The sequence below is a fragment of the Xenopus laevis genome, chromosome 4S (assembly GCF_017654675.1).
Source record: "Xenopus laevis strain J_2021 chromosome 4S, Xenopus_laevis_v10.1, whole genome shotgun sequence".
Taxonomy (NCBI): Eukaryota; Metazoa; Chordata; class Amphibia; order Anura; family Pipidae; genus Xenopus; species Xenopus laevis.
This window is the reverse complement of record NC_054378.1, coordinates 514,689-532,911: the sequence shown is the minus strand read 5'-3', so window position 1 is coordinate 532,911 and position 18,223 is coordinate 514,689. Positions and strand designations below refer to the sequence as shown.

General features: G+C 38.9%; 1 protein-coding gene across 2 annotated transcripts; it reads left to right on the top strand.

Moving 5' to 3' along the window:
- Nucleotides 1-883: 883 nt before the first annotated feature.
- cnih2.S (cornichon family AMPA receptor auxiliary protein 2 S homeolog) lies at nucleotides 884-17,697 on the top strand. 2 transcript variants are annotated; one of them, NM_001094059.1, is given in 7 exon segments: nucleotides 1,468-1,936; nucleotides 8,304-8,372; nucleotides 9,290-9,337; nucleotides 11,937-12,049; nucleotides 13,797-13,940; nucleotides 16,559-16,610; nucleotides 17,348-17,697. In NM_001094059.1, coding segments are annotated over 6 exon segments (489 nt in total). In that variant the 5' UTR covers nucleotides 1,468-1,855; the 3' UTR covers nucleotides 16,593-16,610; nucleotides 17,348-17,697.
- Nucleotides 17,698-18,223: the final 526 nt, after the last annotated feature.

Here is an 18,223-nt window from a genome sequence, read left to right as displayed (position 1 = left end):
AAATTCATATCCGGGAACCATTTGGCTGATTTCTCTAAAGAAAAGCAAGACTTTGGATTTCATGCCAAAATCTGCCGTTGCAGCAGTGAGGGTTTAAATTGACCTGTGGATCTCAGCAGACTGATTTCATCTCTATGTGACCCCAGCCTTATAATGTGTCTTCATGTTTTTTGAGGAATGGATTCAAGCCATGAAATGACAAGGAATGATCTTATTGGTAGATCCTACGATGAGCAGTAAGAATGTAAACCCAAGAGCCAGTACATAGAAACCCTAGAATAAAGGACTTATCTGTCAGCCCCCCTTATTTATCTATGGTCCAAAATGCCCTTTATTATGTTGTGTGGCTACCCCTTGATTTCTTTGTTGCTCTGGGTAGGAAAGAGAAGATCCATCCCATTATTCTTTTTATTTCATTTGTCAATATCCAGTGCAGTACCTAAACCTTGTCACTGGATGTCAACGCATTCTGAGCCAAATCTGAAGTCACTAATTACCTGACTGCAGATTCAATGCAAATGTATACATTTTGTATTTGTCAATTGCATGTAACAACAAAGTGGCCTATAGATTCTGGTTTATATGAATGATTTATTATTTTGGTTTTGTGCTGATATGTGGATATGGGTGGGCATCAGTAATGGAAATTGTTGTGGAACAAATCCAGGGTAGCAAACTCGCCTGCAATATTCTTTATTGGGAAGCAGAGTTACACACAAAGAGAAGATAGGAAAGAATATAGAAATATACATTTGAAACTGGCAAACAGACAATGGAAGGTAGCAGACAAATATATGAAAGTAATGTGCTTAGAGGAGTGAGAGAGGGAATCAGAGTGGAGGAGGAGGTGTACCAGAAGGAGGGAGACAATGAAGTTGAGAGGGAGGGAGAAGCAAAGCAGAGAGAGGAGTGAAAGGTAGATGAGAGAATATCAGATAGAAAGAAATCAAGAGGCAGAGAGAAGCCCAGGATTACAGCTCTGCTATTTCAGCTGTGCATATAGATAGATTTCTCCTCCAACCTCACAACACATAAAGGAGTGCATATAAAGAGAGGCCAGAGACAAAGAAAAGAAGAAAAGGCAAACTGAGAGGTGCTGGCAGAGATAGGGAAAATAGAATAAGATTAACAAAAGAATGTAAGAGAAGATAGATAAAAAAGAGTCCAGGAAAAGAAGGGCACAAATAATGAAGGGAAGGGAAAGCTCTATGAAAACTCACACAAAGATCCACTAATACACGTCAGTGCCACACAATGAGACACACAGGGATCACAGTGGGAAACCTTTTCTGCTTTAGAATGAGGAGCAGCCCCGTAGGCCGCATGATTTGTATACTTCTTTAGGCATAAAGGCTTTTGATGGGCTGTCTCAGCAGTGTTCCAGCCGTCTTCCTTTTTGGTAGGCTGTCCTCTAACACTGTTATTTCTGCACTCTCGCAGTATTTCATTTATAATGCGAAGCACCCTCAGCTGTCTCACTAGCAGCTTCTCTGCTATAAACACTTTGTAAGAAGAATATGGCAACTGTCTCAGAGTAGCCTCTTAGCAATATTTTGGCTATTACACACCAAGCATATCACTGTGCCAGCAGTCTCATTAAATGAGACTTTTTTTGAATATCTTTTTTGCTGCACTTTTCCTCACAATCTTTGCACCCCTGAAACTGTGAAGTCTATTAGCAGCCTCCGTCAGGATTTTTTTTTTCTAGAAGCTCTGCTATTGCTCTCTTTTGCCACATTCAAGGACCAGCCTCTGTCATCTGTTTTAAGGAGTTGCCTCTCTGAGTGGGTTTACCGGTGGCCTTTTGAAAAGCAGCCTCTCAGGAAGGTCTCTCACAGCCGTCTCTTTAGCAGCCATGGCGTTCACCTTTGCAGCGTTCTGCTACATGCTGACACTCGTCCTCTGTGCTTCTCTCATTTTCTTCATCATCTGGCACGTGAGTCTCACAACCTCAGTCTACAACACCTGTACCAAAATGGGTAGTAAGACGGAGGCATTTTAATGAAATAATATAATGAATGTAAATACTATTACTAATAATTTGCTCAGTATATTATATGTCATCCTAAGATAGGCAGTTAGTGGGGATATACCTATATACCAAGGCAGGGTTACTGCAGGGTAAATAATGTACTGGGTGAGGCAAGACAGATGGATATTTGTTGATCTAAATTAACAAGGCAGGAAATGTGTGGGCCTGCGGAACAAAGACAATACTTTTACCATGTTATAAAGTGGGTGTAATAACCTAGTTATTCGATTCTAAAGTTAAACAGACCAGGTGGATGAATAGCAAGAAACAAATACAATGTACAAACAGTTCTGGCTTTACTGTTTCTAACAATACGTATTGTTATCTGTTTCAGTGCTGAAAATGCCAGTGCATAATAATAATAATAATAATAATAACAAAAATAAAAAATGCAATAACGTTTATGGAACAGAAATTGTATAATTTATCTGTCTATACACATCCACCCTTAGGCAGGTCACAGGTGCACCTCTCTTCACATCAGTGAGCGGGTCTCAGCTGTTTTCATGCTCTAAACCTTTATTACACTGACTCCAACACACAATGCTCAAATGCATCTGACTGTGCAACGTTCTTGCTCTTTCAAAATGGATTTTGAATGTATTTAATGCTACAATGTGCATGTAACAGATGCGTTTCATGCGGAGATGTTACTACATGTGACTATATGTCTGCATTTATATCTTAGCTGTACAACATGGTGATCATTTAGTAATGAATAATGTTGATAACGCAACTGTACCACTGGATGCAGTAATGCCCATGAAATCCTTCACTTTATACACATAATAGGTATTTAACAGACTGTGTCCATAGTATGCCTTCTACACTAATATTAGCAGCTGCCATGGCTCTTTGTTTTTATTCAACAGAAAAGCAAAACCACTTACAAATAAATCCCCCTATATATCCATATAAATATTGTAAATATAATTGAGAATAAGTCACAATGTAGTAATGGTGTAGCAGAGTTTGTTCAGTTTATGAAACTAAACAAATGCTCCTGGATCTGATGGGATCTCCAAATTCCAGCTTCACAGGAATGCCAGGATTTGTAGTTTTCAATAGCTGGAGGGCCACAATGACGCCTGCTAAATGAAAAACGTTTTATATTGAGCAGTACATTGTGGAGGCGAACCCAACTGGAGAAACCTTATCAGCTGTCAATCAAAACCGTGCTTTCATAGATTAGACCAATTAAAGCTTACTGCTGATTGGTTGCTATGGGTTACAGTACTTATTGTACCTGTGCTGGAAAATGAGTCCCACTGTGCGGTGGATAATCTGGATTTTCAACAGCAATAAAAGATCATTGTGTAGCTGTGTTTTAACATTAGGATTTTAGTATGGCATATTCTCGGAACAATGTCTATTGTCAGTACAGGTACCCGGAATTCTTAAGGGGTGTAGAAGTGTCAAGCAATAGAAACAATAGTGTTCAATTCATTGCTTTCCACTTTATGCTTTTGTTAAAACATGGACTATTGATAAGACTGTGCAAAGATTTCATAAAGATTTTTATTCTTTGCATCTTGCTTTGTTCTGAGAGAGTGGTCATCCCCTATTTTTTCAGCATGAGTCACTGCGTGCATTTTGTGCGCATCTGTTTGCGTACGTTTTTTTGTATGTAATGTGTGTGTGTGTGTGATCCACTGGAGCTTCTTCCCATTGCAGTGTGTATGTGCCTATCACAGATCCAAAATATGAATAGCAGTGTATGTGTGTGTGTATATCATTATCTATCTATCAGGGGTATCATTACAAAAAATGTGACTACCATTTGTCATACAGCTCCCCCTCCCTATTTCCACCTTTGTATGTTCCATTCTTTGTGTTTCTGCATCTCTCTGTTGCTGTGGAGACTGATCTGGTAGCCATGGAAACTGCATATGTTTAGAAAGTGGTACCCAGAAAAAGCTACACCCTTTCCAAACCACACCTTCTACATTAGACTATCCCATCACACCCACACGTATATCCTATTGGAATTCATCTCTATAATACTGCAATTATTGTCTTCATCTTAAAAAAATCATTATATTTTTATTGAGCACCAGCAAAGTCCACAGTGTTTCACAGGTATGGGACCTGTTATCCAGAATGCTCGGGACCTGGGGTTTTCCTGATAACGGATCTTTCTGTAATTTGGACCATCATACCTTAAGTCTACTAGAAAATCATGTAAACATGAAATAAAGCCAAGTTTTGCTTCCAATAAGGATTAATTATAACTTAGTTGGGATCAATTACAAGCGACTGTTTTATTATTACACAGACACAAAACATTTTTAAAGATTTGGCTTATTTGACTATAATGGAGTCTATGGGAGACAGCCTTTCCCTAATTCGGAACTTTCTGGATAACAGGTTTCCGGATAAACTGTATAACCAAAATGGGTCTAACAGTAAATTAACAGAGGATACAGTTGGATTAAAGAGCCTGCTCTGAATAGCTTCACATTATCATTGTTTTCTGCCTGAATTTATTTAATTTCATCGTGTTGCCCTTCATGTTACTATTCTCTCCTTTTTATTTATTTATTTATTTAGTTTCATTTCTCAATACCTCTACACTCCTGTGTTGGGCTCTCTGTATGAGGTCAATGTATAATAGCTGTCTCTCCTCTGGGTATTTCTGCACAATTAGTTCAGTGTCATCGTGTAATGTTAGTGAGTCTGCCAGCAGCGGGAGCCTCTACAAGAACTGTCCATCTGAACATCTTATGCTTCATCTGTCCAACAAGCTGCTCGCCTGCATGTTTCAAGTTATATACAAGCGTTTCAAAACGTGCACAAAATAAGGCGCAGGTTAATGTTTTGAATCTAAGGGGGTTATTTACTAAACTCTGAATGCAAAAATCACAAAAAAAAATTAGATTTTTTTATATAAAATTGGACTTTTCAAAAATCACGAATTTTACAGAATTTATTAAACCCTGAGAATGGAAAAGTCCAAATCAGAAAATCCGGCATCTCAGACCTGTTGAGGTTGAATATAAGTCAATGGGAGAAGTCCCAATGAATTTTTGATGTGCGCTTGGTTTCATGCAATACCAAGGGGCCCATTCACTAAGCTCGAGTGAAGGAATAGAGGAAAATAGAGGAAAAAAAAAAATCGATTTTCAAATGTTTTTTTTTGGCTACTTCGACCTTCAACTACGACCTTCGACTTGATTCGAACTAAAAATCGTTTGAATATTCGACCAATTGATAATCGAAGAACTGTCTCTTTAAAAATGTCTTCGACCCCCTACTTCGCAACCTAAAACCTACCGGGGCCAATGTTAGCCTATGGGGAAGGTCCCCATAGGCTTGCTAACACTTTTCTGATCGAAGGATAATCCTTCAATCGATGGATTAAAATCCTTCGAATCGAAGGATTTAATGGTTCGATCGAACAATTATTGCTTCGATCGTTCGATCGAAGGAATTGTGCAAAATCCTTCGACTTCGATATTCGGAGTCGAAGGATTTTAATTCGGCAGTCGAATATCGAGGGGATATTCGACCCTTGATACATCTGCCCCCGAAGGTTTTTGGGCAAAAAACATATGAAAAATTTGAGTTTTTGGGTGAAAAATCGGAAAAAATCATGATAATAGGATGAAAAATCCGGAAAAAAATTGTGAAAATTCGGATTTTTTTTCTGCAAACAAAATTTTCCGGAAAGTGTATTAATAAATAAGCCTAAAAAACCCCTGCGAATTTGGTCAGAGTTTTTTCCAGAAAATATTAAGATAAATTCGGACTTTGATAAATAACCCCCTAAGAGTGAAGCATATTGTGAAAGCTGGAATTATACACACTTTGCATTTGCAATATTTATTCTATTTCAGACTAAAATTCATGTATTGCAATATATTTCGAGTAACTGAATCAATATTAAACCATTTAACCAAAATGTTGATTAAATGGAAAGAGTAAAGGTTACAAATACAAATAAACAGACAGCATAGACAAAAAATATAAATTCAATTTGAAACACTTGCATACAAACTGCTTTGTTATTATAATAACCAGCCGAGCGGTAAATAGAGAGAGCTTGTGGAGGTCTCAGCTCAGGGACCTAAGGGGTCAAAAAGAATTAGATCATTAATATTCATTGGAAACTGTAGTCCAAAGGGTAGACTCACATAACGAGGTTGTTTTTATAGAGGGGGTTGAATAAAAAAGGGAAACAACAAAAAGAGGAGGTTTTGCTATTGTTTTGCAGTGACTACACTTTAACTTAAAGGGAAAATGAAAATTTAATATAAGCTTCAGCACACTGAGATTAGAAACTTTCTAAATATAATTAATTAAAAGTTCTGTATCGTTCCTGAAATAATCAAGTTTATATTCACTATTCCTCTCTCAGCATCTGTTTCTCTTCATTCTGTCTTCATGCAGCAGTTGGGTGTCAGATATTCACTGACAGTTAGATCCAATATATCTTATAGGGGGGCTCCTTTCCTAGCAGATGTATTAGATCTCACTCTATTAAACTCACCAGACATCTAGGGGGTATATTTACCAAAGAGTGAAGTTAATAGTGAAGTTTCGCCACTAGAGTGAAATTCCGCCACTTCCCATTCATTTCTATGGGATTTTTATAGGCGTATTTATCAAAGGGTGAACTTTCACTTTCACCCATTGATAAATACGCCTTTCAAAATCCCATAGAAATGAATTGTGAGCTGCAGAATTTCACTCTAGTGGCGGAACTTCACTCTTTGATAAATTTACTCCCATGTCTCTCTACATGCAGAATTTGTGCAAAAGGCAGTTATTTTGTTAGATTTAGTTTGTACTGGAATCAGTTATTTGAGTGAACTCTAATACATCTGCTAGGAAAGGAGCCCCCCTATAAGATATATTGGATCTAACTGTCAATGAATATCTGACACCCAACTGCTGCATGAAGACAGAATGAAGAGAAACAGATGCTGAGAGAGGAATAGTGAACATAAACTTGATTATTTCAGAAACGGTGCAGAATATTTTATTGATTGTATTTAAAAAGTTTCTTATTTCAGTATGATGTTAAATATTTATATTAAATTTTAATTTTTCGCGATAGTTCCCCTTTAAGTATTGAGAATAAAAAAAACAATTCAAAAAGAGCATCATGACAAATAGCTTAAATTTAGTACAAAGACTTTAAACATATTCATTGTCAAACTGCCCTAATCCAACAGATAAGCCCATGGTAAAACTGGCAAAACACACGAGGAAGGGTCCATGTGATCTGAAACACGTCATGCAATAAAACGTAGCAGCACAGTCTGCAGTTTCTTTCTTATTCAGATGAACCCATTGCCTTAGTAATCACTTGGGTCCACATGCACAGGTACATGCTCTTGATATATGAGTATCAAACAATTCTGTCAATATATGATTGAACTCTATGAAATATGTGTGCCTGTATAGCTAGCGTTGCATTAAAGTGGCAGTATATCAGAAGCTTAGGTTACTAATGAATCTTCTGGTGCTCTTCTGCTCTTTTCTATTCCTACGTCGTAACCGGAGCAATAAAGCTGAGTAGAAATGTGTTTGGAGACTCCCCCATGATATTAGCAGTGTAAAACTACTAATATCACAACAAAGAAAAAATGCATGTAAATGAAAAAAGCCATGGGGGCAGGCATTCAAAGTTGATAAAGGAGAAAAGGCACAGAATACAGAGCGGGTAACAGATAAGCTCTGTAGAGATTCTTCAGAACTTATCTGTTATCTACTGTGTATCCTGTGCTTGAATGGCTGCCCCCATGGCTACACAGCAGCTTGTTTATATAAACTATAGTAGTACTTATCTGTTATCTACTGTGTATCCTGTGCTTGAATGGCTGCCCCCATGGCTACACAGCAGCTTGTTTATATAAACTATAGTAGTACTTATCTGTTATCTACTGTGTATCCTGTGCTTGAATGGCTGCCCCCATGGCTACACAGCAGCTTGTTTATATAAACTATAGTAGTACTTATCTGTTATCTACTGTGTATCCTGTGCTTGAATGGCTGCCCCCATGGCTACACAGCAGTTTAGGGTGTGGTTTGGACAGGTTAGGCGGGTCAAAATGGCTCTGGGGGGTATGATAGTAGTATAAAGAAGCAGCGAATAGGACAAAAAATGTAAAGCACATTTTTTGGAGGAGGTAAAACTGTTTATAGTAGTACTGCATATGCAACGCCTACCTACATAATAACACAAGAGTTATCCTATATATATATACAGTGTAATGCTGTACCTTGCTCTGTAATAACCCTTACCAACAGCCCTTCTCTTATACAGATCATTGCTTTTGATGATTTACGGACAGACTTTAAGGACCCTATTGAACAGGGAAATCCATCCAGAGCAGTAAGTGCCATTTTATAAAATGACATATTATTCCTCGAACTTCTCCCTTGCAAAGCATCTCCCCTGTTGATGTAGGTGATTGGCGATTAGCTTATTCGAATTATTCTTCCTGCTATAAACACTGTCTTGTAAATGTAAGAAGCAAAAAATGTTAATGTAACGGACTCTTTTTACTATATGTACACGTAGAAACATACAACATATATATTTATATATTTATATATATATACCGTATATACTCGAGTACAAGCCAAGTTTTTCAGCCCCCAAAATATGCTGAAAAACTCTATCTCGGCTTATACTCGGGTCAAGTGCAAAAACGGTCGCTGGCGTCTAAGAATAGTCTCCAAGAATATTCACCGGCATCCAAAAACGAGACGCCGGCACCTCCAATGGGAGCAGAAACCCTCAATTTTTTGATTGAAACTTACCAGAAGCTGCTACATTTCTCACCCTAGGCTTATACTCGAGTCAATAAGCTTTCCCAGTTTTTGGAGGTAAAATTAGGTACCTCGGCTTATACTCTGGACGGCTTATACTCGAGTATATACAGTATATAGGTTTTCCTCCATCCCTCCAAATAATGCTGTGTGACTAAACGTATGCTAGACCTCACACAGTTTCTAAATAGAACAGAAATTTACTTCACTTTACTTTATAATAATTGTGCCAGGGAGATGTTTTGCAATTCTTTTGGACAGTAACTAACCTTTTCATTTTTTTTTATCTCTTTGCATGTTTTGTCCAATGTCTTTCTTATTTTTGTTGCGCTCCCCTATTTCACTCTCTTGTCCCCCTTTCACATTGCCCTATGCCATTTTTATCTGTCATCATTCTTTCCACCCCTATTACATTCTGATCTGCCACTTTTCTGCCCATCTCTATATATTCCTTCCTATCACACCTTTTTTTTGCAGAGAGAAAGGATTAAGAACGTGGAAAGGGTTTGCTGTTTGCTCAGAAAGGTTAGCGACCAAACCTGTGTGTTGTTGTCTGTTCTGTTTCAGGATTTCTTTTGCTATTTCAATGGTGTCTTTGTGCTTTATGTCTTGTTAAAATGTTTTTTTTCATTTGTTTTTTTTATATTATTGTGTGCAGTGCTTTGTAATTTGAAATGTGCTCAACCACTGTGAACTATGTTTTTTTTATTACAAGCATTTATAAAAATGAGAATGAATAAACTTAAAACTGCTGGAGAGGAGGAATGTTTCATGTTCTGTGATACCACAGCTACGGAGCTGCTCTTTAGATATGCATGGGAGACGGTCACTAGGGTGGAAGAACGTCTAAGATCATTGATGGTTGGTGGCTGGAGAGTTTTAATGTCTGTGAGCCTATGACTAAGGGAGTTACTCCCAAAACACATTAGGCGTGCAGCCTGTTGCAATAAACGACACATTTCTCTGGAGTGTCGCCTATCTTGTGCTTTATGGTGTATGGTACAGTCGGGACGCTGGAGGCTGAGCACCCAGGTCTACAGTTTTTGCAGCTGCATTTGGGAGAGTATCATGTGGAGAGGGAGCTTGGAGCTGTCGTTTGGTTTGCATGGTGGTTGGAGACTACCTAGAAATTTAGATCTACAATGTAAGGGGGGGCATTTCTAAATCAGGTCTTTGCACAAAAATGGAAAAAAAAATGGAAAGTAATTGAAAAAAGTCTTCATTTCTGGTGAACCATTTGAAAACAACAAATGTTTTTGAAAGGTGAAAGACCTCATTAAATAGCACTGCATTGCCAAGAAACCTAGCTTTCAGGTATGTAATATGTAATGGACAGAGAATTTACTCTTACTCCCTTACTAGCCCGTACTGTCCCATAGCTTAAGGTGATAATGTCACTAAAAACCTTTTCTTCAAAATATTAACATTAAAAGTTGCCCATAGGTCATGTTGATCATTTTACTTTTGTAATTAATTGTCACATGAAGTTCCTAAACCTGACTGTTTTGACAATCTGACCGTACCTTCTCAACCTGTCGGAGTTTGTAATGCTATCTGACCATTGTTGCACATAAGACATAGTAACATAGTAAGTTAGCTTAAAAAAGACACATGCCCATCAAGTTTGAATCTATATATAACCTGTCTAACTGCTAGTTGATCCAATGGAAGGCACAAAACAACAATTTGAAGCTTCTACAATTTGCCTTTCTGACTCCAAGATGGCAATCAGACCAGTGCCTTGATCAACTTATACTATGAGCTATCTTGCATAGCCCTGTATTCCATCAAAAAGCCGTCCACCTCCTTCTTAAACCTATCTAATATATAATCCAGTATGACTGATTCAGGAAAAGAATTCCACATCTTCACAGCTTCACAGCTATCTAGACAGTACCTACTTTCTTTTAATCAGCTGGAAAGACCTACTGGTAAATAAAGTATTAGAGAGATTATTATATGATCCCCTTATATATTTATACATAGTCATCATATCACCCCATAAGCGCCTCTTCTCCAGAGTGAACAGCCCCAATTTGGCCAGTCTTTCCTCATAGCTAAGATTTTCCCTTTACCAGCTTAGTTGCCCTTCTCTGTCCCCTCTCTAATACAATAATGTCCTGTTTGAGTGATGGAGACCAAAACTGTACGGCATATTCTAGATGGGGCCTTACCAGTGCTCTATACAGTGGGACCCCCTCCTCCCGTGACTCTCTGCCCCATTTAATACAAGTCAAGACCTTATTTGCCCTTGATGCTGCTGACTGGCATTGCTTGCTACAGACAAGTTTATTATCTGGGGCATGGTATCAAACGCTTTGGCAAAATCCAAATAGATCACATTTACTGCCTCTCCCCCTTACTTACCTCATCATAATAAGCAATCAAATTAGTCTGACATGACCTATCCTTCATAAAGCCATGCTGATTGCTGCTCATAATGCCATTCACTAGGACAACATTTTGAATGTGATCCCTTAACAAGCCTTCAAATAATTTGCCCACCACAGATGTCAAACTTACTGGCCTATAATTGCCAGGCAGAGATCGTAATCCCTTTTTAAATATTGGAATGTGTTCCAGTGAAGGTTCCAAGTTAAAAACTTTGAATTTCAAAGTAATTTCACCAAATTTTTTTGAAGTACTGTCTCTTTAAAACTTCGAGTTCGACCATTCGCCACCTAAAAGCTGCCAAAGTGCTGTTTATAGTGCTGTTCCCCTAGCATATGGGGGACCTCCTAGATCCTGTATAGAGGCAATTGGGCGAGTTTGGGAGGTCGATGTTAAAAAAACTTTAAATCGAAGTAGATCGAAGTAGGCCCACTTCGACCCCAAAAAACTTCGACCACCATTTGGTTGGTCTTTTTGAATTCGAAGTTCGAAGTTTTTTTAACTTCGACCTTTGAGAAATATGCCCCTTACTGTACTTTAACTACTTTGCATTATGTTGTTTAACATTTGTTTAAAATTTAAACATTAAAATATGGATAGAATGTTTCCTGTTCTTTTGTCCTTATTCTACTTCCCACTTCTTTTTTATCTGTGCAGTTCTTTTCCTATTCTCTGTCCTATTGTGCCCTTTTAAAACATCACACATTCTTACTACTACCTTTTCTTTCCTCAGCTGGTAGTACCTGAGTATTGTATCCACGGCTTGTTCTGCTTGATGTTTATGTGTGCTGCTGAGTGGGTTACTTTGGGCCTCAATATACCTCTCCTATTTTACCATCTTTGGAGGTAAGTTCCTCAGTGCATGTTGCACCATAGTCAACTCTCCTTATTTATTTTTATTGATATCTGTAAAAATGTGCCTGGCGAATAAATTCGCCCATCACTATTGAAATTATATTAAACTAGACATTAAGCCCGTTAAATTAACGAGCGCTAGAGGTCCGTGGGGCACATGCGCTTTAAAAGGCTCTGTGTACTGTTTCTTTCTCATCTGGGTAGATGTCCGTGGGGCACATGCGCAGTAGCGCAATCCCACGGACACAGGGACTGGACGCAGAGACACTTGAACTTTATTATATAGGATAAGGATTCTATCCATAGAAACTACAAATTACCTTATTTAAACTGTGGGAGGGCCTATACACACAAACAACTTTTAATTATGCTTCATGTGTACAAAGCTGTCACGGCCCGGCATCCAATACCAGAACAAATGCCAAGGACCCTGGTCTCGGCTCGGCTTCACCAGTAGTGTGACCACCTTTGGGCTTCGGGAGGAGCCCTCAGCTTAATTGGGTGCCACCTGGACTTAATGAGGGGTACAAGGTGAGGTGTTCTGGCTGGCAAAGGGGCACGACCGGATAGCAAGAGTCTTTGGGCAGAAGGTCAAGGACAAGGCGTCTGGTGGAAATGGAAACAGGACAGACCGGATCAGGACAGGCAGAGAACAGAATCGTCAGGCAGGCAAGGGGTCAAAACCAGATAATCAGACAGACTGGATAAGGCAGAAGGATGGTCATACAGGCTGGGTCGAGGCAGGCGGATATCAGAATCGTCAGGCAGGCAAGGGTCAAACCGGATTGTCATTCAAGGGGTTAGGCAGGAAGAGTTGTCGTAGGCAGGCAAGGGTCAGGAAACAGAATGCAGAGTAGTCAGGAACAGGCAGGGACAAACACGGATAATCAGTCAGGATAGCAAATTCAGGAACAGGTAGCACAAAGCTCAGGAAACCACAGGATATGATCCTATAACGGGCACTGGCTACAGGTCTGAATGGGCCTTAAATAGAGCTCCAATTGGCGCCAAAACGTGCACAATTTCGCGCCGTTGCAAACATGCCAGCGCGCCTGCGCCTTTAAGAGACGCGCAGACGCGCCACGCGCGCCCTAAGAATCAAAGATGGCGCCGGCAAGGGCAGGACAGGAGGGGCGCAGCGGGCATCCACGCCAAGGACGCGGCGTGGCCCCCATTACCCACTAGACCACCAGGGTAAGTTTCTTACAAAAGCTTTAGGTTAATACCATATATGTGATTTAAATTTGCTAAATCTGTATAAAATTACTCCACCGTGTTAATCAGTAAGTTCTACAAATAAAATAACTGCCAAAACAGAATCTTTTACATTATCATGAAGTTCATATGCCTTCTAAACTACAGATGCCACATTTGTTTCCAGGAGGATATGTGATTCATTTAAATTAGTACTTGGCACCAAGCCCCTAACATAATATTTATTCATTTTAAAGACTTTGCCTTGTGCCTGCCAAAAGATTTATTTGACTTATTGTAGTTGCCTTGTCAATCAGAATTTGACTCCTGCAGGTATAGAAACAGATTGCTACAGGGGACAATGAAGAGTAAATTGATTTTATAAGAACAATTTTTTTTATTGATTATATTAAGAACGTTTCTTGTTTCCATTACATATTATGTTTTTCATGATACTTCCCCTTTAAGAAAAAAAAGAACGATTTCTTATAAAAAAGTATCAGGACCTAATTATTAACAGATATATCTGGTATTTACTGCACAGGTACTTCCACCGGCCCGCAGATGGCTCAGAAGTAATGTTTGATCCAGTCTCCATTATGAATGTGGACATTCTGAACTACTGCCAAAAGGAAGCCTGGTGTAAACTGGCATTCTATTTGCTGTCCTTCTTTTATTACCTTTATAGGTGAGTAACAGGAATGGAGAGTCTTAAATAACAGAGATAAATAAAAGGATAAAAATGAAATATTGGTGTTGGCGAGGAGGAATTTGGGCACAGGGAGACTGCTATGGATGAATGTGATGAATTCTAAATAAATATGACAAAGTGGGAAACTCTGGGGAAAGGGTGTAAAAGTAGTGATAGGATCCTTTCATCTCTAAAGGAACATAATGAACATGAAATTAACAGCATTCTTGCTCTATATGTACAACATAATACTATATCTTGGTACTAGTGCTTCAGTCAGATACTGGTAATGTCTGCAAAACCTTTCTACACTTGACAACACCCTCATTTTATTGTAAAACAAACCATACAAACTGATATCATCATAAGCACACTTGACTGTAGGTATGGTGTTCTCTAGATGTGGGCTGTGTTTGGTTACAGCCAAGTATAGTATATTGCTTAGAACTTTAGCCTGAAGGAACTTGGTCCCACCTAGTCACAAAGCCTTTCCCACAGTTGGGTCACTCTTAGGGAAAGGCCAGACGTGGCGTGTTTACTTTGCGTTTTTAAAAAAGAACAGCCAGGCGTAAATACGCTACTGAAACCACACGCGACCGTCATCATGCGTTTTACAGCACGCACGATTATTTTCCCAACATGCACTTCTCATTGTTCTCATTGAATTTGGACGCCATATTTAACATCTGCTGCGTATTTACATACAGTGTGGTTTCAAACGTGCAGATCCCATAGAGTTTATTGATTTGGTAGTTTCTTGACGTATTGGCGTTTCTGCTAAAAAACGCCAATACTGGCGTCCTGTGGCGGATTTCAGCTTGCAAGCGCCCTGTGTGAATTGCCATAGTGCGTTTTCCATTAGTTTCAGTGGTAGTGCAGTTTATGCGTATTAACGCCTGGCTGTTCATTTTTAAAAACGCAACGTAAAAATGCCGCAAAAAACGCCATGTCTGGCCTTGCCCTTATGCTTTCCGCCAACTGACATGGTTTTTTTGATTGATAGGTTATTTTGCTTAACCTCACTATACAACAAACCAGTGGTATTCAGAACCGATACCAATAGGAAATTATAGTGGTCTACTACTGTAGGGCTTGATTTGGTCATTAGGGTCTGAGCATTTTGTTAAAAAAGAAGATATTGTGGTCCAAAATACAGTAAAACACTGGGAGCATGTTTACCATTATGCATGGCCAAGATCCCAAATACAAGGCCAAAGTAGAACTAAAATTGCCCAGTCAAAGTTCAGATTTCAATCCAACTGAAAATCTGAAACTAACCTGCAACTCTGCTTGGAAGATTGGGTCAAAAAATCCTGTACAGAGTTACCCATAAAGATTTAAACCTGTTTTTGCTGTAATAGGTGGCTCTGCAAAACCACGTTCAGAGAGTGGATTCTTATGTCTGAATCACACACACAATATTTATATATATAAATGATAAGAACAAGTGAGAAATACTTTTGCAAGACAAAGTACATACAAACAGAACTACATAGCCGGTGCCTAAAAGCTAGAGATGACGCAACAGTTTCTTTAATACTCTTTACAATGAGGATGGGCCATTAGAAGGTGAGTAGAGGTAGTAGATGGAGGGTGGTTATGGTTATGCAGTGCAATATATAGGAGCTATAACACAGATGCACAGGTTCTAGTGGTTGACAGCACATCAACAACAATGCAATATAATGCACAGTATCTATATAACCATTCTCACAATAATTGATGGAGTTCTAAAACAATGCAAGCTACTTTCCACTTGGAGTATAACCCTATTACAGATGCTTGGAGTTAAAGGAGAAATAAACCCTAGTCCCCATCTACCTCCCTCCACTGCCTGCTCCAGTGCCCCCTGCAAGCTCCCTCCCTGCAGCATCCAATCTTCTCAGAAGTCTCCCTGTATGACGAGCTGCTATAAATATGCTGAGTTGAACATCAGAATTCAAAGGTGCCATCTTCTGGTCCTCTTCTGTGAGAGCGGCGACACGGATTTTAGAGGAACATGCGCAGTTCTAACTATGTCCTGAATAATCTTCTACTGCGCATGCTTCTGCAACATCTGTATTGACAACTGTCAGAAGATGACCAGAAACAGACGGAGGATGGCCCTAATGAACTCTACTGTGCAAATCTGCAGGTTTATAGCAATTTGGGATACAGGGAGACTTCTGAAAATAATTCTGAATAATGATTCTAAGGGGAATGAGCTTGGAGGTGGGCATTGGGGGAGTAGGGTTTCTCCTTTAAGTCTACCTAACCCTAACTGTCACTTATGGTTTTAGCCATTTAGCGACCTTATTAACAAGGCAATGGAGACAACAAGTCAAATGTTGCAGGCTAAGTTCTTAAACACGTATCCCCACATTAATAGGTTCTTTGTTTTTATTCGTAGTACATAGAATTTAAATTGGTTTCTTCTAATAGGCTCATGACTCAGGGCCCCAGCAACATTCACCAGTTTGTATTTATATTTATTCTCATTTTGTAGTAACAAAAAGTGCTAGGCAAAACATATGTACAAACGTTGGTTCCATATTTACCAATTCTGACGTATAAATTCCAAAAGCTCTTCATAGAAACAGCATCCTGAACTAATGGCACTTCTTCCTCGCACGCAGGGTGGGGGCCACTGTACGCTATGTCAGCGCGTAGGATGCTGAGCCTCTGCTGGTGAGTGAATTACCCTGGCCCTCCTGTAAATGCCCCCACTTCTAGTCTGTCCCTTTTGCACATGCTGCATGCTGTTATGGAACCTCAAATATCTCACTATTTCTAATATCCAACTCCGAATTCCCGAATGGACCTTATTTATGAAGGAAAAATAGAATCGGGCAAAACTCCGAAATCTTCAGAACTTTCCCCGAAAACTCAGAATTGTTCGGAGTTTTCCACAAAAAACTAGGATTTTTTCAGTTTTCAGAGTTTTTGTTCCGAATCCCCGAAATCACAGGATATCGGGACGGACATCAGCGCAGACACTGGGATCTTCCACATTGACTTATACTCGAGCTCTTTTAGATGCAGGGGTTTCGGATTCAGAGTTTTTAGACCATCAGACTTTTATAAATCTCTAATAATTCGTAGTTTGTTTTTTTTTGCTCCATAAACTACGAATTATTCGAGGTTCGGATATTCGGAGCTTGATAAATGACCCCCTTAATGTCCTTTTTCAACCTGACTTGAGATGTAAAACCTATGTGATACCCCTGGTGATCCTTGTATTCCCCTTGTCCAAAGCACTTTTGCTCCCTTTTTAAAGTTGCACTAAGTTTGAGTAATGAAAATATATTTTCCGTCCCTTAATTCCTACTAGTTTGTGTTAATAGTTAGTTCACCATCCTACCCTTTTTATTATTCTTTCTGAATGTTATTCCCCTAACCGTTTTCCATATCTGCTTCTTTCTCAGTACGATTTACACACTTGTCACTTTTTGAATATCGCCTCTTCAAATCCTTGAATCCAGAAGACAGAGAAAAGACAACTAAGAGAGAGGTAGAGATACTTACTGATAGAAGAATGAACTGCAGGGAGTTGCTACTCTCCTTGATTGCGGATTCCTTTTATCCTGTATCTCCTTTTATTCAGCTCTCTCTCAATAGCCCTTCTTCTCTCTCTTTATACCTTCCTCTCTCTTATATATCCCTGACACTTTTTAGACTGCTGCTGGCTTACAGCTTTTATTTGTCTGTTTGAAGTCTGTGACTTTATTTCTTTAGAGAAACGTAAAGTTTACTGTCAATAAAGAATAAATATATATATTCTCTAGTTTTATTAGTGTTTGGGTGTGAGTGTGCTTGTGTGGGTTCACTGGCATATGCCTACATTTCTCATTATTCATTAAGAGTAATAAAAATAAACATTGAAATTAAAAAACCAACAGGTAGAATTTTGCAATGTAATATTCTTCATTACATTGAGATTTTAGTATAGCAAATTTTTATGACTTGCTTGATGTAATCTGTTTTTAAACAACATGTTTATACGTACGTGAATGCCGCTGCATAATGAATTCTTCAATCTGTATCACATTTGTATAGAATAATGGTTGAGGGCCTTTTTTTGGTGCAAGACTTCTTTTGAGGGCCAACATTTGATCAGGACCCCCCTTAGCTCGTAATTCAGATGAAAATGTAGTACAGGTATGGGATCCGTTATCCGGAAATCCATTATCCAGAAAGCTCCAAATTACAGAAAGGCCATCTCCCATAGACTCCATTTTATCCAAATAATCTACATTTTTAAAAATGATTTCCTTTTTCTGTGTAATAATAAAACAGTGCCT

Excerpts from the sequence above, each read along its gene's own strand:
- cnih2.S (XM_041591360.1), top strand. The coding sequence starts at position 1,856 with ATGGCGTTCACCTTTGCAGCGTTCTGCTACATGCTGACACTCGTCCTC. Across the intron at positions 1,937-8,303 it reads TTTTCTTCATCATCTGGCAC|ATCATTGCTTTTGATGATTT; the intron begins GTGAGTCTCACA and ends TCTCTTATACAG. Across the intron at positions 13,941-17,347 it reads TTCTTTTATTACCTTTATAG|TACGATTTACACACTTGTCA; the intron begins GTGAGTAACAGG and ends CTTCTTTCTCAG.